The sequence below is a fragment of the Pipistrellus kuhlii genome, unplaced genomic scaffold (genome assembly GCF_014108245.1).
Source record: "Pipistrellus kuhlii isolate mPipKuh1 unplaced genomic scaffold, mPipKuh1.p scaffold_m20_p_13, whole genome shotgun sequence".
Taxonomy (NCBI): Eukaryota; Metazoa; Chordata; class Mammalia; order Chiroptera; family Vespertilionidae; genus Pipistrellus; species Pipistrellus kuhlii.
The window spans coordinates 9,330,108-9,347,341 of NW_023425438.1; the positions used below are offsets into that span (position 1 = coordinate 9,330,108).

General features: G+C 47.1%; 1 protein-coding gene across 20 annotated transcripts in view; it reads right to left on the reverse strand.

Moving 5' to 3' along the window:
* Positions 1-17,234, reverse strand: part of LTBP1 (latent transforming growth factor beta binding protein 1) — a 298,629-nt gene that overhangs the window by 185,916 nt on the left and 95,479 nt on the right. For 10 of the 20 annotated variants that reach the window (XM_036434787.2, XM_036434781.2, XM_036434780.2 and 7 more), the window contains exon 5: positions 234-401. In XM_036434787.2, the coding sequence (XP_036290680.1) occupies positions 234-401 (168 nt within the window). Of the gene's footprint in view, positions 1-233; positions 502-17,234 lie in introns of those variants that run through there. The other 10 variants (XM_045580541.1, XM_045580537.1, XM_045580540.1 and 7 more) reach the window with 3 other exon arrangements.

The following is a 17,234-nucleotide window of genomic DNA, read 5'->3' on the forward strand; positions in this document are numbered from 1 at the left end:
ACCAGTCTAAAAATCCTTCCAAAAGCAATTTAAAAGGTCTCTTGCGTGCACAAATAAAAAAGAGAGAGAAGCATATTTCAACTCATAGAAACCCATTCAAACAGAGAGCCGTGTGTGAATGGGCAAGGGTTGGGGGTTGGCGGGGGGAGAGGGGGGCGGGGGGGCGTCTAAATGCTACGATCTCATCGAACTTCTCGAGAAGGACAGGCAGGCAGGGACCGGGAGGCACTCACCCACTCGGAAGTTCGTGGCCGTCAGGGTGTCGGCAGCATGGCCATTCTCACTAATGAGAGTGGTGGTGTTCCCCTTCTCGCAGCTGTTCTGACAGCTGCCCTTGGTGCAGGTCACTTTACAGATGCTCGGAGTGAAGACCACCTTGATGCGGCCAGTGTGGTTACTCACTAGGAGCGGAGGCAGGGAGAAAAAGAACAACACACACATCAGCTTAGTATCCATGAACTTGCCTCGGGAGGTTTCAAAAAAAAAATAAAAATTTTTTAAAAAGGTGGGGGTTGGGGGAAAAAAAAAAAAAAAGAAAGGAAAGAAAGGGGCGCGAGGGGGAAAGAGAGAGAGAGAGAGAGAGAGCCCACAGCCCGACAGGTCTAAGAAAGGAGGGAAGCCTTCCGTGCTCGCCGCTCTGGATCCAGTGGTGTCTCTGAAACAGGAGTAGGAAGCTTAGCAAACAGAACTCTGGGATGCGCTCCAAAACCACATTTGAAGTCGAGTCACTGGAGTGGGATTACTAACCACAATGCTGCACTTTATTCGCGGGCAGACAAAGAGCAGCTCGGAGGGCACGGCGGATGAAAGAGCCAACCCTGACAGGCAGCTGTAATGCAGGGGGCTTGGCCGCGCACCTCGCGGTGAATGAATGCCTGTGTCCTCGCCGCCGCGCATACTTTCCCCGTGTCTCCACGTATGAAGTCACCGTGGCGGCCCGACCCCTGGAAATGTTTGAGGCGTGCGGCATGTCTGAAAACATCTGTCTCAGATCTCCTGGCACCGCCGGCTGCCGTGAGCGGAGCCCGTGACGCAGCTGCGGGAGCCGGCGTTTTCGCGGCTCCGGGCCGAACGCAGGCAGCCGTCATATATCTTGTTTGTACGGCGAGCGGGGTCCGTCTCAGGGAAGGGGGAGGCCGGCTCGCAGGGCTGCACGGCCCGCCTGGTCTGCAATGCCACCCTGGAGCTCTGGCTGCTGCACCCGCACAATGAGACCAATGCTGCCACGCAGCTGCACAGATGCACACAACGGGCACGGATCTCAACGTCAGGTTCAAGGCTGGAGCCCCGGCTCAGCCCGGTGTGACTCTGGACCTGTCATTTCTCCTTTCCTCTAAGACAGGGGAGAACTGGGACCGATGCTTCCTAGCCAGTTGTAGCTTTCCACGTCCCTATCGGGGGTCAGCAAGCTATGCCCCACCCCACCCCCCCACCCCCCCGATCAAAAATCTGGCCCGCTGCCTGCTTTTGTAAATAAAGTTTTACTGGAACACGCCCACACTCATTCACGCATGCATTGTCTACGGCCGCTCCTGGCCTGGAACAGAGGAGCCGCCCAGAGATCGTATGGCCTCCCCCGGAGCCGCTGTTCACAGCCAAGTCCCACTACAAACTCTCCGGCAAAGTGTGGTACCCAAACCCTATTCGGACTTAGTTCTTCGTCTGTGGCCGCCAGGCTTCTATCTCTCTGGAGCCCAGGCAGAAGGCAAAGACAGTGGCAGCGGCTGGAGACGGTTGGTTCCTTTGTGGAGGCATCAGGGCCAGAGGGAATCAGTGCCCGTCCTGCGGCCCCTGGGTCCTTCCTCTGCCCTCCCCCTGCCCACCAGAGGCAGGTCTCCCCTTATCCTGCCTTTATGTAGCCAGGATCATACTTTCAGAAAGTCACCGAAGAGGCCTCCATAGACAGGACCACATAAACGGTGGTCAACATCGGACTTTGGAAATGAAGAGCCTTAACCAAATAAGCCACTAGAATTCCCAGGCCAGAATGGGGGCCCCAAGGTCCTCAGACACAACCGTGATGGAACCGAGTCTCCTGACAGGGAGCTCGCCCTCCGCTAAGCTGGCACAGTTAGTGACAGGCGGCTCCTAGCAAGCGCTCCTGCTTCTGGAGCTGAGTGTGTCCTCACCGCCGGCTGCCCGGGGCTCACCGTCCGATGCCCCCTCCACATGACAGCCCTTCAAGCTCGCAAAGAAAACTGCTGCAGAATCAGAGAAGGTTGGAGTTAGGTAGAAACTTTCCTCTCAAGGGCCAAATAATAACTACATCAGGGTTCCAGGCCTAAAGGACTCTGCTGCAACGATTCAAAGCTGCAGTGGTCACAGGAAAGTAGCCTATCAGGAACAACATGTAAATGAATGGGGGCAGCTGCGTTCCAATAAAACTTTATTGAAAGAAAACAGTTTGCTGACCCCTGCTTTAAACTCTTAGAGGATACTCAAAAGGTTGCACTCAGAGACTGCATCTCAGAGATTTCACAAACGACAACAGCATTCAGATCTGACGATCAGACAGTTTTATTTCTTTACAGTAGCACCAAAAGAAGAAGAAAAAATCAGCCTACACTCAAAGCTGTCAAACGATGCTTAACAAATATCTTGAGAATACTTTGTGTGTGTGAAGCCCGAGGGGGAAAAAAAAAAAGAGAGACAACATAGTCCCACTTCAAAAGAACATAAACATATTTTTTCTGGCTCTGGGTTCAATAACGAAATGAGAAGGGGTGTGCCAACTATTTTGTCTTCTCTGGCATGAACTCGTGGCACCTGCCCCGCAGATGCTCGCCTCGGCACCTAAATTATCCTCCCTCCGGCAGCCGAAGACATCCAACAAAAGCAAGCGCCTGGTCGTCCTTCCCAATTCGCCCCCAGCTCCAGTAGTCCCTAGCAGGCACTTGAGATTCTGCGCCTATTGTCTTTAAAAACTGATTCTATTTCTTTGCCAGAAAAAAAAAAAAAAAAAAAAAAATTTGGCTTAAAAATCATCTGGATTTTCAAAAAGGCAGAGACAGTTTCATATGACTTAATTCTGATATTTTACAATGTTCACATCTTCTTGGAAGCATCTTGGACGTTTTATGTCCTATTTCCCCTCGTGTTTTACAAGAACTCTGGTTATAAAGGAATCTAATTCTAAAACAGACACTTGTAGTCTCAGCGGGTGCGCCTGTGCCTTCAGGCCTTTGTTTATTATTCCTTATAAATAACCTCCGTTAACCTCAAGATCGGTGTGGAAGCCCTCACAACTGTTAGACGCTCCGCTGTCCTTCCTAGCTTTAAGAGGGTCTCCATGAACATGAAACGGATTAGGGAATACACTTTCCTACCCCAGCTCCTTTCAAATCATTTCCACACAGCGAAGCTATCGTGTCAAGAGAGTTTAAGTTATAGGTGTGGGTTTGTTGTTGTTGTTGTTGCTGTTGTTGTTTTTAGGTGCCTTTAAAATGCCTTATTTTGGCCGGGACCGGTTTGGCTTAATGGATAGAGCATCGTCTTGGGGACTGAAGGGCCCCGGGTTCCATTCCGGTCAAGGGCATGTACCTTGGTTGCAGGCATATCCCCAGTAGGGGGTGTGCAAGAGGCAGCTGGTCGATGACTCTCTCTCTCATTGATGTTTCGAACTCTCTCTCTCCCTTCCACTCTATCCAAAAATCAATAAAATATATTTAAAATAAATAAATAAATAAAATGCCTTATTTTGGTAACTCTCACAACTAAGTGAGCACGGCTCAGAGTTTCAAATGCCTCGCACGTGACAAGCTGAAGGCAATGCCACTCACCTCTCAAGAGTGAGGATGGAGGGACGGTGGCTTTTCCTGGGCCACTTGGTCCCCAGGAGGCCTCTTCCTCAAACGCCTTGGCCAAATGGCATTGAGGACCCCCCGGGGCCTTGCATGGAGTACGTTCCGAATAAACATAAAACAGAGGAAGTGACCCAAAGGATGACCGGACAGCCCCACAGCGAGGGGAACCTCACGGATGCGGGGTCCATTCTGGTAGAAAGCTCTGAAGCCCACAGTCACGGGGTTGGCAGAGACCATCCCCAAGGGGCACCCACGGGCTGGCTAAGGATCGCATAGCTGAACAGCAAGAGCCAGGCCAGTCCGGAGGTAACAGGGGGGTTGTTGGCACTGCTTTCACAGGCATGGTCCCTCTGCCTGCCCTCCCCCCAAAAAATGTAATTTTCAGATCCCCGTCGGTCCACCGGCCCCAAAACCGTGAAGCAGGCACTTTCGGACGCTGGGCTTGGAGGCCTGGCCAGGAGCACCGATTGCCTGCAGCCATGGAGCACCTCCACAGGGCCTCCTAGCCAGTCGGTCCGTCAAGACACTCGAGAGTCAACATCCTGTCTGCGGCTTCTGCCAGGCCCTGTGCGAGTGAGTGTGTGTGCCTCCGAGGAGAGGCGCTGGCACCCGGGGGCAGGCAAACCACAGATATTCCGAGTGAATGGCGGCCACGGGGATGGAAGGGAAGCCGATACCCGCTCCCTGTTTTTTTTCAAAAAAGCGTTCACTGCTGCTTCCCCATCCTTAACGACGGGGAAGAATTCAAAAATGCGAGTCCTGTTCCCGACAAACGGACTTCAGGCTCGAAGAGAGCACGGCTGCCCTCTTTCCGCCGCTGGACGAGGATGGGACCCAAAGCCACGGCAGCCAAAGGAATAAATGGAACAAGTTCAGGACACACATCAGATGTGGGGAGCGAATACCACCATCGCCCCTGCGTTCGGCTGGAATGCTGAGACCCACAGCACCTGACACGCATCCAACGCGCACAGCGGGGACCCTCCCGCACAGACGATGTTTTGGGGGGAGGGGGACACCGGGGATTGGGGGAGGGGTCAGAAGCAGCCTGGCTGTGGGGCAGAGCCCCCACCCGGCCCATGACCGAAGCCAGTTCAAGGAGACCTCGGGTCCCATGGGACAGAAACAAGGCTAAGAGCTCATTCTTCCACTTGCAGCTTGCTGCTTGCCCGGAGGCCAAGAATTCTTTGAAGGACAAATCATACACGTATTAAATAATGCCTGGAATAACAGGGCTCGATTGTTCACCTCCCCAGGCTTACGTAACTCCTCCCGGACCGGTGAAAGAATGCCCACAGAATGCTCTGTGTTCCTCGAGAAAGGTGCTACGGAAAGAGAAGTTTATATCGAGTCGGTGACTTCATCAGACTGCCCCAGCCCTGGGACACCCTCCAGGAGGGAACGCAAAGGGGATGGGTGGTTCTGATGCAGGCGCTTCTTCAGATAAGCATCCAGAGTTTCAAGCCAACCCCATCTCCTGGGTTTTTCCGAGGAGAAGTAACTAAACAAAGAGGTACACGGGTAAATAGTGGCTGCATTGGCGATATAAATGAAAACATCTGAGCTCCCTCCTCCTCTCAATTCTCCCTTAATATTCACTGAAGGAAACTGTATGTCAGGTATTCCTCTCTCTCTTTCCCATACACACGTGATTTCCTTCCATTTTTCTACTGTAAGGAGATAGACCCATAGAGAGGCCAAGGAGAGCCAGCTAAATCATTTCATTTAAGAATAAATTGTTGGCCCTAACTGGTTTGGCTCAGTGGATAGAGCATCAACCTGTGGACTGAAGGGTCCCAGGTTTGATTCCGGTCAAGGGCATGTACCTTGGTTGCAGGCACATCCCCAATAGGAGGCAGCTGATCGATGTTTCTAATTCTCTATCTCTCCTTTCCTCTCTGTAAAAAATCAATAAGATATATTAAAAAATAAAAAAAAAAAAAAAAGAATAAATGTTTGGATCCATTCTGAGTTTCTGAAAGAATTGCTTACCGCTCATCCAAAGCAGGGATTAAATGTATGCCATGTTTGAAAATGTAAATACAAGTCCCTAAATACACACTTGGGCAGGAATACAGACGCTACCTAGTCACGTGCCATCACGTATGGGCTTGCTTATTGTTTCAAAGAAAATGGAAATTATAAAGACCCAGACCTACCCACCTTACCTGCATCTGCTGCTGCCCCTCCTCCCTCCTGGTGAAGGGTGGTCCTATCCAAGGCCAATGCCTCCACTGAAGCACCAGAGCCCCTCCCTCTCGTGCTTACGCAAAGACTTCCTTCTCTGCATGTGCAAACATGCTGTCATGCCCTGGTTCCCACTTTCCAAGAATACCCCATCTCCCACTGTCCCCATTCTACTCCACCGCTGATGATGCTCGATTTCCGGTCCCTTTCCAGCAAAGCGCCTCATGAGAGCTGCTCTACTATTATAGCTCTCTCCACTACCTCCTCTCCCATTCTCACTTGAACCTGCTGCAATCAAGCTTTCCCTTGTCAACACTTCCCCAAAGCCACCCATCTGAAGGTCGTCAGTGGTCTTCGTATTGCCAAAGCCAGTGGCAACGTCTCTGGCTCTTTCTTACTCAAACTTTCAGTCTCTCGATGGTAGAGCGCTGCTTCACAGAATAATTTCCCCACTGCTTCTAGGTTACCCTCCTGGCTCATGCTTCTCTCTCCTACCGCGAGGAGATGCTACCTAGGAAGGGCCGCGGAGCTCGGTCTTTATGGGTTTGGCAATACCATCTACAGACTTCTGTACAGAAGATGTTTAAGGTTAGCCTGGACCACCTCTCCCTTGTGTGGAACTTTGCTATGTAGATGTCTAATGTCTCGTGTACCCAAATCCACACCTGCTCTCTTGCAAGTCTTCCCCATCTCAGAAAATGGCAAGTCAGTTCTTGACCTTTCGTCACTGCAGACTCAACATGCTATATTTGTCAGACAGAAATGCTTTAGCCATAGAAGTTTCCGGTCAACAGAAAATACAGTTGTTGTTAGTCAGGAAACCCTGCAATTATTACAAAACACATTTTCCCCCAAATCATTAACACGTTACCCCAAAATGACTAATGATATAAAAAAAAGAACATTTTCAATTAAACATGCCAAATAAGAGCATAACTGAGTCAACAACTGAACAGAAATTTCTCAAACACTTTTCAATAGCAAAATAGGCAATTAGTTGCTCCCAAAATTTCACAATGTATTATGAAAAAAATCAAATTGACAAATGATGGAAATTTCCTCTAATTCCATAAATAAAATTCATAATGTGTGGAGAGTTGAGTTTATAATAAACATATTTGTGATTTACTAAGTATCCACTCCCTTCGTTAGACAAAAGGCAGCTAAGAAATTAAAAACACTGCTACCCAGACTCTGTGATCTGAATTGTCACCAGGCCATAAAAACCACCAAACAAGAGAAATACACTTTGGTTCTCAGCTTGGGGAGATTGGCAGAAGGACTAAGCACAGATCCAGCAATGAAGACAGATTTCATCTCAAATTTCCACTTCCTGCAGGAGTTTGGTCTCATCTCCTGTTTCTCATTTTATCTTTGTTTTGCCTTGACTCGAGATTTGAGAACTAAGATTTCTACCTAGAATCACATTTTCTCACCTTCGGTCTTGCCCTACACCCAGACACCAATGCTGCCCCAGCAGGACTTTAAAAAGCCCATCTCGTGACTATAGGATTTTTTTTATCTTAATAAATCTTTATTGTTCAGATTATTACAATTGTTTCTCCCCCCCCCCAATAGCTCTCCTCCACCTGGTCCCCATCCCACCCTTTGCCTTTACCTCCTCCCCTTGATTCCCCCCCCACCCCTCCCACCCCCCCGCTGTCCTCATCCATAGGTGTGACTATAGGATTTTATCTTTCCTTTTTTTCTCCTTGGAGTTTTCGCTCTCTAAATACCAGTCATTGTAAGTTCTCTTCTCTAAAAATATTTTTTAAAGGCCCTATTTTTATCCCGGGAACCAAATCAAAAATGTTTGAAGGTATAATATATTTTACAGTCAAAAGACTAATCGTAGTTTACTTACCCAGCAGAATCTGACCCAGTGTTTGGAGAAAGAAAATACAGTTGGCCATAAAAGTGAAGAACTAGAAAAACAAACCAAGGGCTTTAGGGCATTTTCGTGTTCTGACCTCTTTCCTAAGATATTTTTCTTTTAACATCCCAGATGCGACGGGGTTCAACTGTCTAGGCCTACCTCAGTTTGTGGATGGGGGACGGCCAGGCGCAAGCTGTGGACTGCTGTCCGAGGAGAGAGGGGACAGCCTTGCTGAAGGCACCACAACTAGAGGCAGCAGCGGGGACGGTCCAGGGGGCCTGCAACTGTATGTGCCAGGCCGTCCCACAGCGATGTCTCTCACGTGACTTTAAAGCCTCCCCTGTCTAGCGCAACACATCTGGACCTCTCTCCTTTGCTCCTAATTCTCAAACCCACGGCTGCCCTCCCCTCCTGAGTGAACCATGGTGTCTGAGATGCTGTGATAAAGAGGTGAAGAGTGAAGCTGGTGTGGCTCAGTGGTTGAGCCGCACCCCGTGCACCTAGAGAGGTTGCTGGTTCAATTGCCCGTCAGGGCGCATGCGGGGTTTCAGGCTCAATCCCCAGTAGGGGGCGTGCAGGAGGTAGCCCACCCATGTTCCCCTGTCACTGATGTTTCTCTCTCCTTCTCCCTGCCTCTCTCTCAAACATCAATAAAAACTTAAAAATGAAATAAAATAAAAAGAGTTAAAGAAACACATTCCGGGGACGACAGGAGTTAAATCAGTTCCTAACTTAAAAGGTAGCCAAGAAGCCCTAATCGGTTTGGCTCAGTGGATAGCGCATCAGCCTGTGGACTGAAGAGTCCCAGGTTTGATTCTGGCCAAGGGTATGTACCTTGGTTGCGGGCACATCCTCAGTATGGGGTGTCCAGGAAGCAGCTGATCGACGTTTCTCTCTCGTTGATGTTTCTAACTATCCCTCTCCCTTCCTCTCTGTAAAAATCAATAAAATATATATATTTAAAAAAAAAAAAAAGAAAAAGAAAAGGTAGCAAAAGAGAGTCAGGGGAAGGAGAGGGAGCTCTCTGTACCTGTTTCTTCTGTTCTGAGTTGACAATGCAATCTTGACCTTGACCAGAAGGCTACCCATCATGGGAAGCACACTTGGAGAAGGTTAAGTGAGTTTGCTAAGGGGTGGGGGTTTTTTTAGCTCTCAACATCCCAGATGTTACTCTTTTATTAGTGCCTCCCAAGGGAGCAATACTATTTAAAAGAAGCACTTTTTCATGTGAAAATCTCTACCTCCCTTAAGAACTTACACCGTTTATTACAGCAAACGGGCCATGGGTGGGAGGGGAGACTGAAGTACAGCCCATCAATGTTGTCCCTGTGTGAACAAGGTGCAGTCACAGAGCAGTAACCACCTACCTGTCTTCCACCTCTAACACGCATTCAGCCTGGCTAGTCTGCCTGGGCTCCTTACAGAGCAAGCGTGTTATCTATGCGTCCCATGACTCACCCTGCCTGTCCCTTCATTTGGAACTGAATCGGGATTTATTTATCCCCACATTTGTTGTTTTCCCGAAGACAAGTGACGGAGGCATTTGTTATCGGCCTGTCACTCACCGCTTCCATAAATAACATCTGTTTGTTTGTGTGTGGAGAAGCAAGTCTGACTAAAAGGATAGCTATCGACTGAGCTATGTGTTTACCAAGGAACACATTTCATTACTTATGCACAAGCTTGATGAAGGGGGCGAGGGGAGCATGGGGGTCCCAGAGGATCTCTACCATCTACTAAGAATGAGGATTCCACGGAGCCTATATAGTTCCCCCGACAAGTATTTCGCACAAAATCAAACTCTTTCAAAAAAAAAAAAAAAATTTGGACCCTTCTCCCTGTAGACCCAAGAGAGCCTCCCCTTCTACAGAATCCCCCATGGAAAGCCAGGGCACTGGCCAGGCGGGACGGGCCAACAGTCCTCACTCATGCACCCACTTCCTCCACGTACAGTTCCTGCTCCTAGGAAACCTCCCCTCCTTTTCTCTCCACCGTACATCCTTTGGACCCAACTACACTCCCCCTTCCCAAGCACTACAACCGCCCCCACCCCACCTCTTTTTTTAAAAAAATAATAATCTTTATTGATCAGATTATTACAGGTGTTCCTCTTCTCCCCCTCTCCCCCCCCCATAACTCCCCTCCACCTGATTCCCAGCCCCACCCCATGCCCTTACTCCCCGCCCCCACTGTCTTCACCCATAGGTGTAAGCCCACATCTTTCCCTGGCTCTGCACGTACTTCTACTTATGAATATATGCCTGCTTCTTCCACCTTCCCTTCAAAGAAAACGGTTTACATTTTTTTAATCCTCCTTTTCTATTCATAACAAACATGCCCCCTGGGGAGTCTCCTTGGTTGAGAAGGAGAAAGAATGTGTGGCGAGAGGAAGGGGACACAAGAAAGAATGAGGGAGCAGAAGTGAAGATGAGTGACCCGAGGAAGGAGGAGCTCAGGCTGGGAAGCCAGGACAGTTCCATTGTCTGAGGGAAGGGCAGAGAAGTGACTCTTCCTCAATCAGCCAATACCTGCAAGGGACAAAATTTTACCCAACGTGAGTGCCATGAAGGGTCCCATTATCTTCATAAAGGAACCTGGGAATTTCTCTCTTACACAAAAAGGCAGACAGAAAGAAGAAAATGACTTTTCACGGCTTACAGAATTTAAATTCTGCTTGAAAGGGGGGAAAAAAAGTCAAGAGACAGGGCAGAGAGGGAAGTTAAACCTACCCCCTAGACCAGCGTTCTGAGCCACTTCGGCTGCAGGTCAGAAGCAGACCCCGCAATGTGCCTCTGAGGGAGTCCAGTTCTTCCTCATAAGCAATAAAAATCCAGAGCAAACTGATGTGTCATTGGAACGCATATTATTTTAAGTGGCACTGAGGAAGTTGAAGATGTGAGCATTGCAAAACTTCCAAAACAACTCTCCAATTTGATCTGGTGAAGCAATTAATTATATGGAAGGAAACTGGCATTTTGAAATCTGTGAAGTGATTCAGAATTATAGAATCGGGGATATCCAAGCTTGCAGAATGCAGGTTCTGTCTTTCTTTTTTTCCTCCTAGCACAAATGTCTCTCTGGCTCAGTTTTTAAATGATTCCATCAAATGGCCCGAAAGGATTACTGCCTAATTCAAAAGATCACATCATTAGGAAACATTTCCATCTAAAAAAAAAATCCCTTTTTCAAAATCATCCTATTATACCTAGCTGTGCTCCAATATCATGCGATAAATAAAATTAAAAATGATTAGTTGGCCAATACAAAATGAATCACTGATGAGCGATTACGCATTGCAAATCTCCCAGCTGTCAGTTCATTCTTGTTAGGTTACTCATTTTCAACTTCCTCTTTTGCTTTTGACTCTCATCAAAATAGTGCCTCCCCAGTTGAACACTGGCAGTTTTAAAGTTCATCCACAAATTTGTTAATATTTCTTTCTTCAGGAGGTGATGTGTACTTGCTTGTCCTTAAGCATGGGCTGGTCTTAGTGACTCTTGTCTACAGGAATAGATTGAAGCAGAAATTATGACTTCAGAGAGCAGATCCTAAAAGGCCATGCAGCTTCCATCCTGTTCTATCTTCCTCTTTCCCTCTTGAATCACTCACTCTGGGGAAGCATAGCATCTATGCTGTGAGAGCCTGTGAAGAGACCCATATGGCAATACACAGGAAGTCTCCTGCCAAAAGCCATGTGAGTGAGCCATCTTGAAAGCAGATCGCCCAGCCCCAGTCAAACCTTCAGATGACGGCAGCCCCTGCTGTTACCCTGATGGCAACTGAGCCAGAAAAGAATCAAGCCAGAAGCAATCACCTAAGGAACTTCTGAATTCCTGAACCACAGAAACTGTCAGACATTTGTTGCTTTAAGCCACTAAGGTTTGGAGTAATTTGTTACACAGCAGCAGATAAACTAACATAAACACATGCATACTCCTCTTTTCTGCTTTTCTTTTTGGCCTAGATTCTAGAAAACCAACAAGCAGAATTTATGGATATTCCTAAATGCACAGAGCACTGCCTGCATGATGTATGGACTCATGAAATGGGTACTGAGTGCCTGCTAAGCCACAGATCTCAAAAAACACACCACAACCACATAGATAATACTCATGCACACTTCACAGACAGGAACACTACAGAGACTTTCATCAGAAACTTGACCAAGGTCCTTTTGTTAGGAAATAAATGGTAGAGCTAGGATTTCGATACAAGCCATTGTCCTTTTCTCAGACCCCAGTGCCTCTCCTACACTTTCAATGAGCATTACCATGAAAACTATATGACACAAAGAACTTGGGAAGGCTGGGATGAAGGAAGAAAAACAAGCACAGACTGATCACATACTGTGTGTCTGCCTATTAGGGACCATATCCTTCATCTCACTTCATCCTTACGACAGCCCTGTGGATAAGTATTAAGATGTGTATTTGAAAGAAAAACTAATATTCAGAGGTTTAATGAGACAGGACACAGTAAAACCACTCACAGGCTCCACCCTCCAGGACACTGCGGTCAAGAGTGAAGAAAAAGACACGCAGTAGAATGCCAACCGCCCCATCTAACTCACAAGATTGAGGCAGGGACCATGTGAAATAATTTACAAAGATTTAATTCCGAAGCTGCTAAACACGATGCAAATACAAGAGGATGTCGTTACATGTGGTCAGCTCTTTGTGGAACAACTCAGAAAAACTCAAACTGTATTGGGATTTACCCCTCGATTCTTATAGAGCAAAATCCCCCAGAGCTGCTACATATGGGAAAATTTCTCCTCAAGGTGTTTGCTTTCATGATGGCATATACTATGAAAGGCTCTAGAATAGGGGTGTCGAACTCAATCAGAGAAGGGGCCAAAATCTAAAATCCAGCCTAAATCGCGGGCCGAATGGTTTACTGAACAGTCATAAACTGTCATTGTGATGGAAACGCAGCGGAGTGCAGTGATGACAGCGCGGTGCGGGCCACATTGCAAGGCCTGGCGGGACGGATTTGGCCTGCGGGCCTTGTGTTTGACACATGTGCTCTAGAATAAAGTAAATGTCTACTGTGGACTTGAGTTTTTACATAATTTCCAGATCAGGCCTGATAGCTTGACTTTGTTTGAAAGGTACCAAAATGAATTTCAACCAACAGAAAAAACCCACTTATTAGAAAGGCTAATTGTGCATTTGAATAATTTTTAAGTTAAACAATTCTTGCCAGAAGCTCTATATTTAGATCATTTTTAAAAGTATGTTATTGTCACAAAAGTCTCACATATAATAAAATTGACAGTTTATTAAAGAGAGTCAAATTTTGACTCTGTACTCACCTAACAACTCTACAAAGCTAATACAGCACCCTTCAATAAATAAGATCTATCTTGACATTTTTTAACTCGTATTTTTGGTTTCTAACAAATTTATATGAATAACATGCAGGTTATGTCTTAAATAGTCAAATAATGTGCTAATATTGTAATATACTGATGAATGAATGCATATCAATCATGGTAAGTTCTAAATAGATTTAAAAAAAAAAAAGAGGAGGATGGGATCTACATAGCATCTTTGATGAAGACCAATGAGCCTATGTCCAAATTTCCTAATTACCCCATCTTCTGGAATAAAAAGATAATTTCCAATACCCTTAAAGTTTTAAAGAATATATATACACTTTCTTGAGGTATATATATTAAGGTGTGGTTTGGAAACTGGATTTCTGACAAGAAACATTACAACTCATATTCCCCACTGAGTCTTTTTTTTTTAATCCTTTAAAAAGAGGCATCTAATTTTGCTCTGTTTCCATGTTTGCGACATGGCAGAGCATGTCTGATATGTATTTGTACACAGACCCCATTGCGGTTGCCTAAAAACCCCATCCCAGAAAGAATGATGAATGAATAGGAGGCATAATGGGATGGTGGGAGCCTTCTTGAAAAGGTCCCTATCCATGCTACTAAACTGAAATGGAACATTCCGTGTGAGCAAGAACCCCTGAGACCTGAGAATGCTCTGTGAAGAAATCCAAATTGGTACACAAACATGAATAAATAGCACATGAGGCCCCACTGAGCCCCAGTCCGGGCAGAACGGCTCTCTAAGTGTCTCAGAGATCTAAGGAACTGATGGAACTGACCCACCCATCTTCTGTCCAACTGCCAGCCCAGCCCCGGCTTTCTGAGGAGTGAGGGGGTGTGGACAGGGGCAAGAGCTAAAAGGGGAGTGTAGAAACGAACTAAAGCAGCTGGGTTTTCCCTCTAAAAGTCAATCTTTGGTGCTCTGAGCTATCAGGACATGCAGCTGTTAGAGGGAAGGGCACAAATAGAACATGCATTAGCTGGGGTCTTAGGCCACCGCACACCAAGGGATGCACATTGCCTCAAGGGATGGGGATATACAGTAACGCTGAGTGCAGCAATAAGGGAGATAGATGTCTCTAGAAAACCCAGGAACAGCCAGCCGTATGAGCCAGACCTTATGAAGGATATATTTCCCTTACCTGGGAGACACTAAGAATCCAAAGTACTTTTAGCCATACATTGTGGGGTACCCTCTCCCCAGCCCTTTTCAGAAAATGCTGACGAGCTTCCTTGTTGGACCCAACATGAACATGACACGAAGCTTCTCTCTGGCCAGTTTTACTTGGTTTTCCATTTCTGTGTTAGCTGCTTCACGTTCAACTCTAACTTACAAATTCCTGGCGAGAATCTGAATAATCTAATTTCATCACTATCATCTCTGGTGGCATCGCTCTCCTACCAGGCCAGGTCAGATAGGTTTTTGGGTTTGTTTTTTTTTGTGTGTGTGTGTTTTTAATATATTTTATTGATTTTTCACAGAGAGGAAGGGAGAGAGATAGAGAGTTGGAAACATCGATGAGAAAGAAACATTGATCAGCTGCCTCCTGCACACCCCCCACTGGGGATGCGCCCACAAACAAGGTACATGCCCTTGACAGAAATCGAACCCTAGACCCTTCAGTCCGCAGGCCGAAGCTCTATCCACTGAGCCAAACCGGTTTTGGCCAGATAGGTTTTTCTTGAGTCAAGTATCTACACCTCCCCCTTTTTGGGTGTCCACTGTGGCAAGAATAGCATTTTTTTTATTTTATTTTTTTATTTTTTACCTGTAGGTATCCTGTCTGATTAAAACAGTGTCATCTACTGGATGGAAACTAACAACTGACTTGTCCAGATTGTTTTAAAGAGTAAATTTTCTGCCCGGCTGATAAGGTAATCTAAGAAAAGCTGCCAGTGTCAGAGGAGTAAGCATGGCAGCAGACCGGATCCAGGCCTTTTTCGCGGAAGAAGGAAGAATGCAACCACACAAGGCTCTTTCAAGCTCAGAGCTGGCACACTGTCCCTCCACCCACACTCCAGTGGTCAAAGCGAGTCACGTGGCCAAGGTCAAAGTCAATGGGGTGGGAAAGTCCACTCCAGCCACAGGGAGGCCGTGGCCAGAGGGAGGAGGGGAGAAACGTACGCCTAAGTAAGTTCTGCGTGTGTGGGAGCAAGAGCTCTGGTGTCTGCTGGAGCGGAGGCAGGCGGGGCCTTGACCCGATGCACCTGTAGCCATTAAGGGGCCTTCAGGAAAACAACAGCTGCCAGGGCGTGCGGTTCCAGACGGCGATCCCACACAAGCAGCTCCGAGGCCAGCAACCAAGGGAATGGGAGCCTCCGCCCTCTCACCTGCTCCACGGATGCTTTTCTTTCTCTCACCAAAGCCTTCCAAATCTGTTTCTAGGAGACAGGGATTTTCAAGTAACGATGCGGTTTTTCACAAAAGCAACCACTGCCTATTAAAATGTTTTCATTTAGTTAAAAAAAAAAAAAAAAAAAAAAAGCTGGATCCTTGAAAGTACAAACTTGTGAAATGCAGTTAGAACTACAAGTATTTTTCTCATGGATACTTGATATGTGGTTAAAAAGAAGAAGTTCCCAAAAGTGACTGTTTAAATAATACTCATAGTTATACATGATCGAATGCATATGCATGTGTGTATATCTATACTAATAAAAGAGTAATATGTTAATTAGATCAGGAGACGTTCCAGACGTCCTTCTGGACAAAGCCATGGTGGCAGGACTGAGGCAGAGGCAGTTAGGAGTGATCAGTCCAGCTGGGGGGGAGGGGAGAGGAGCAGTTGGGGGTGAGCAGGCCTGTGGGGGGGGGGGGGCAGTGGGCAGATGGGGGCAAATAGACTGGCAGAGGGAGGCAGTTGGGGGCCAGCAGACCAACAGGGGGGCAGGTGGGGGCAAGCAGGCCAGTGGAGAAGGGGAAGTTGGAGGCAGTCAGTCTGGCAGGGGCGGGCAGTTAAGGGTGATCAGGCCAGCAGGCAGGTGAGTGGTTAGAAGCCAGCGGTCCAGGATTGTGAGAGGGATGTCCGACTGCTGGCAGTTGAACATCCCCCAAGGGGTCTCAGATTGGAGAGGGTGTAGGTCAGGCTGAGGGACACCTCCTATGCACAAATTTTGTGTACTGGGCCACTAGTATATACATATACAGACATCAGCCATGCAAACATGTATCTCACCGTTTAATGTTTGAGAATTATTCAAATACAATGCTATTGCAAGCACCTCTCAGGAGAAAGGTTTTCCTCCCACTCAGACATATATGAACGTCTGCTCCCTTCACGTGGGGATAAAGGAGAATAAGGGCGGCTGTGTTTCAGTTTAATTACATCTCAGTTTCACGAGGGACTAACATGAGGTAAATATTGAAAAAAAAATGCAGAATTAGCATCACAGACAATTACAGCAAATAGTCTTTCACTTTTCAATCCTCACCCAAGGACATTTTTATTGATTTTTAGAGAGGCAGAGAGAGGGAGGAGGGAGGAGAAAAGGAGGGAATGGGGAGAGGAGGAGAGAGTGAGAGAGAGAGGGAGAGAGGGAGAGAAGGAGAGGGAGAGAGAGAGACATCAAATGGTTGTCTCCAGCACACCCTCTGACCAGGGCCAGGGATCAAACTCCAACACAACCCAGGTATATGCCCTTACTAGGAATTGAACCCAGGACCTCTCGGTCTATAGGACGATGCTCCTACCAACTGAGTCACACCGGCCAGGACCAAACATCCTCTTCACAGAATTGTTATGTAAAAATATAAGAAAGCTACTGAGGTCTTGACCTCAAAGAGGGGGAGCAACAAGCTCCCCACAAGGCAGTCACTGTCAGTGCTAAGAGGACACTTCCGCAAGGAGACTCACACCCGAGAAGACAAAGCACCCTTTCTCTGCAGAGCGTCTAACGAGCCGTGTTTTGTGCAATCTTGTTTATTTTGAATCAAAACTATCATTTCAACTCCAATAGAGATTAATTCCCTAGAAACTATTTTCGCACTCAGAAGTGAAATCAAGTAAAGCTTACTTCCTGTAAA